Below are 1,565 nucleotides of genomic sequence, written 5' to 3' on the forward strand. Positions count from 1 at the left end.
TTAGTCGTTAGGTTCGTTGGAGGATGATTCATCACCAAGTTCAGAGGAGGATGATTCATCATCAAGTTGAGAGGACGAGTCTTCGTCGGATTCAAATCCATCATCTGAGTAACCCCACTCGTTGGCCATCATATGGTATAGTTCAGAATAATGAATGGGCCTGCAGTAATCTGTGAACACTTGGGCGAGGGTGAATGGACGGAAGCAACCTTCTAGGGCATCCCATTCAACCATGATGCGCCTATCAGCAACATGAAAAATCGTCACTTTTGAAGGCTCAAAGTTCCCTCGAGTTAGCATTGGCTCTATAAAGTGAATGCATCCACCAAGGATGCCCTGAAACTTGTCAGCGTTGACGGAGAGGCCCTTTGCATGGCTGACGAATAGAGCACGCTTGCCGATGGTACTGACTGGCTCAAGCACCTTCTTCTCGATATCCACTCTACGAACAACTGGTTGATCGAGAGTAAAGTATAACGGTTTGGCCACAAGAAGCAGATCTTCCCCAGACTTCATAAGATAATATCTGCCGCCCTCTGTTAGTCCTTGGTGGCTTGTGTCTCCAATACTAGGGAAGATGGTTTCCATCGAGATTGTCAGTGCTGAGCACTTGTGCCTTTGTTCCCCAACAACGACATCAGCAACTGTGAGCGAGTGGATTGATCCGCACAGATCAGTGACATACACATTTTCTGCGAAGGACACCATGCATGTAGGTTTGTAAGGATAATTGGTCCAAAATTGCTCGAAGTACTTGTTGTTTTGATCTGCCCACAAGATGTCGCAATTCTTGGTGGAGACGAAGACCATCAATGGTTTTGTTGTCATGGCAACCGCCCTTACCCCTACATCAGGTATGCTCGCCTTCAAATGCACGATTGAGCCCGTGAACGGGTTGAGAACACAGGCCTGGTGGGGCTTCGTTGATTCCCCAAGTAGGATGAGGCCGCCGCATGTGGCGCCGACGAAGAAAAAACCGCGGAGTAGCGGCATGCTCTTATGGAGGAATCGACCAGTGTCGATGTTCACCAGTGTGATAAGGTCATCGCATAGATCGAGCAATGCCCATTTACTAGGCTTGAAGTAGTGAGGGTCGGTGTAGTCCCCCTTCTCGGGGTAGTCCTTTGTGGCGGAGCGCCAGTCATGGCAGACAGCGCGTAAGGCCATGTAGTTGTCGATGTCGTTGTTGGACAGCAAGCATTCGCCGATGTTGCAGACGTTGTCATATGGAAGTGACGTCCAGTCAGGCATCGTAGCCTCTGCCGCCGCATGAGTCAGGCGCCCCCTTTTTTGGGTGTGCTGCGTGCAAGTCATGGTGGTTGCTTCTCTGGCTACTATGCTCTGGGCTCTTGCTTCTACTTCTGCATGGAAGGAGTACTTCACAATGGAGTTGTTAGCTATTATAGATGTAAATGGTACTTATTTGGTTATACCATGCAGTTTAGCGGTGTTGTATTTTTGTGGAAATAAACACGGTGCCATACAGCTGAAGGAGTACTTCATAATGGAGTCGGTGGCTATATATATATAGATGTAAATTGTTCTTCTTTGGTTATACCATGCCG

The 1,565-nt window shown here is 48.3% G+C and overlaps 1 protein-coding gene across 1 annotated transcript; it reads right to left on the minus strand.

Annotated features, from left to right (window-relative positions):
- On the minus strand, positions 1 to 1,251 carry LOC109743712 (uncharacterized). Its single transcript, XM_020302799.1, has one exon. It carries the CDS (start codon positions 1,249 to 1,251, stop codon positions 1 to 3), a length of 1,251 nt encoding a protein of 416 aa, XP_020158388.1.
- Between the last annotated feature and the right edge of the window lie 314 nt (positions 1,252 to 1,565).

Source organism: Aegilops tauschii, chromosome 6 (genome assembly GCF_002575655.3).
Source record: "Aegilops tauschii subsp. strangulata cultivar AL8/78 chromosome 6, Aet v6.0, whole genome shotgun sequence".
NCBI classification, from domain to species: Eukaryota; Viridiplantae; Streptophyta; class Magnoliopsida; order Poales; family Poaceae; genus Aegilops; species Aegilops tauschii.

Coding starts and splice junctions, on each gene's coding strand:
- LOC109743712 (XM_020302799.1), bottom strand. CDS start 1,251: ATGCCTGACTGGACGTCACTTCCATATGACAACGTCTGCAACATCGGC.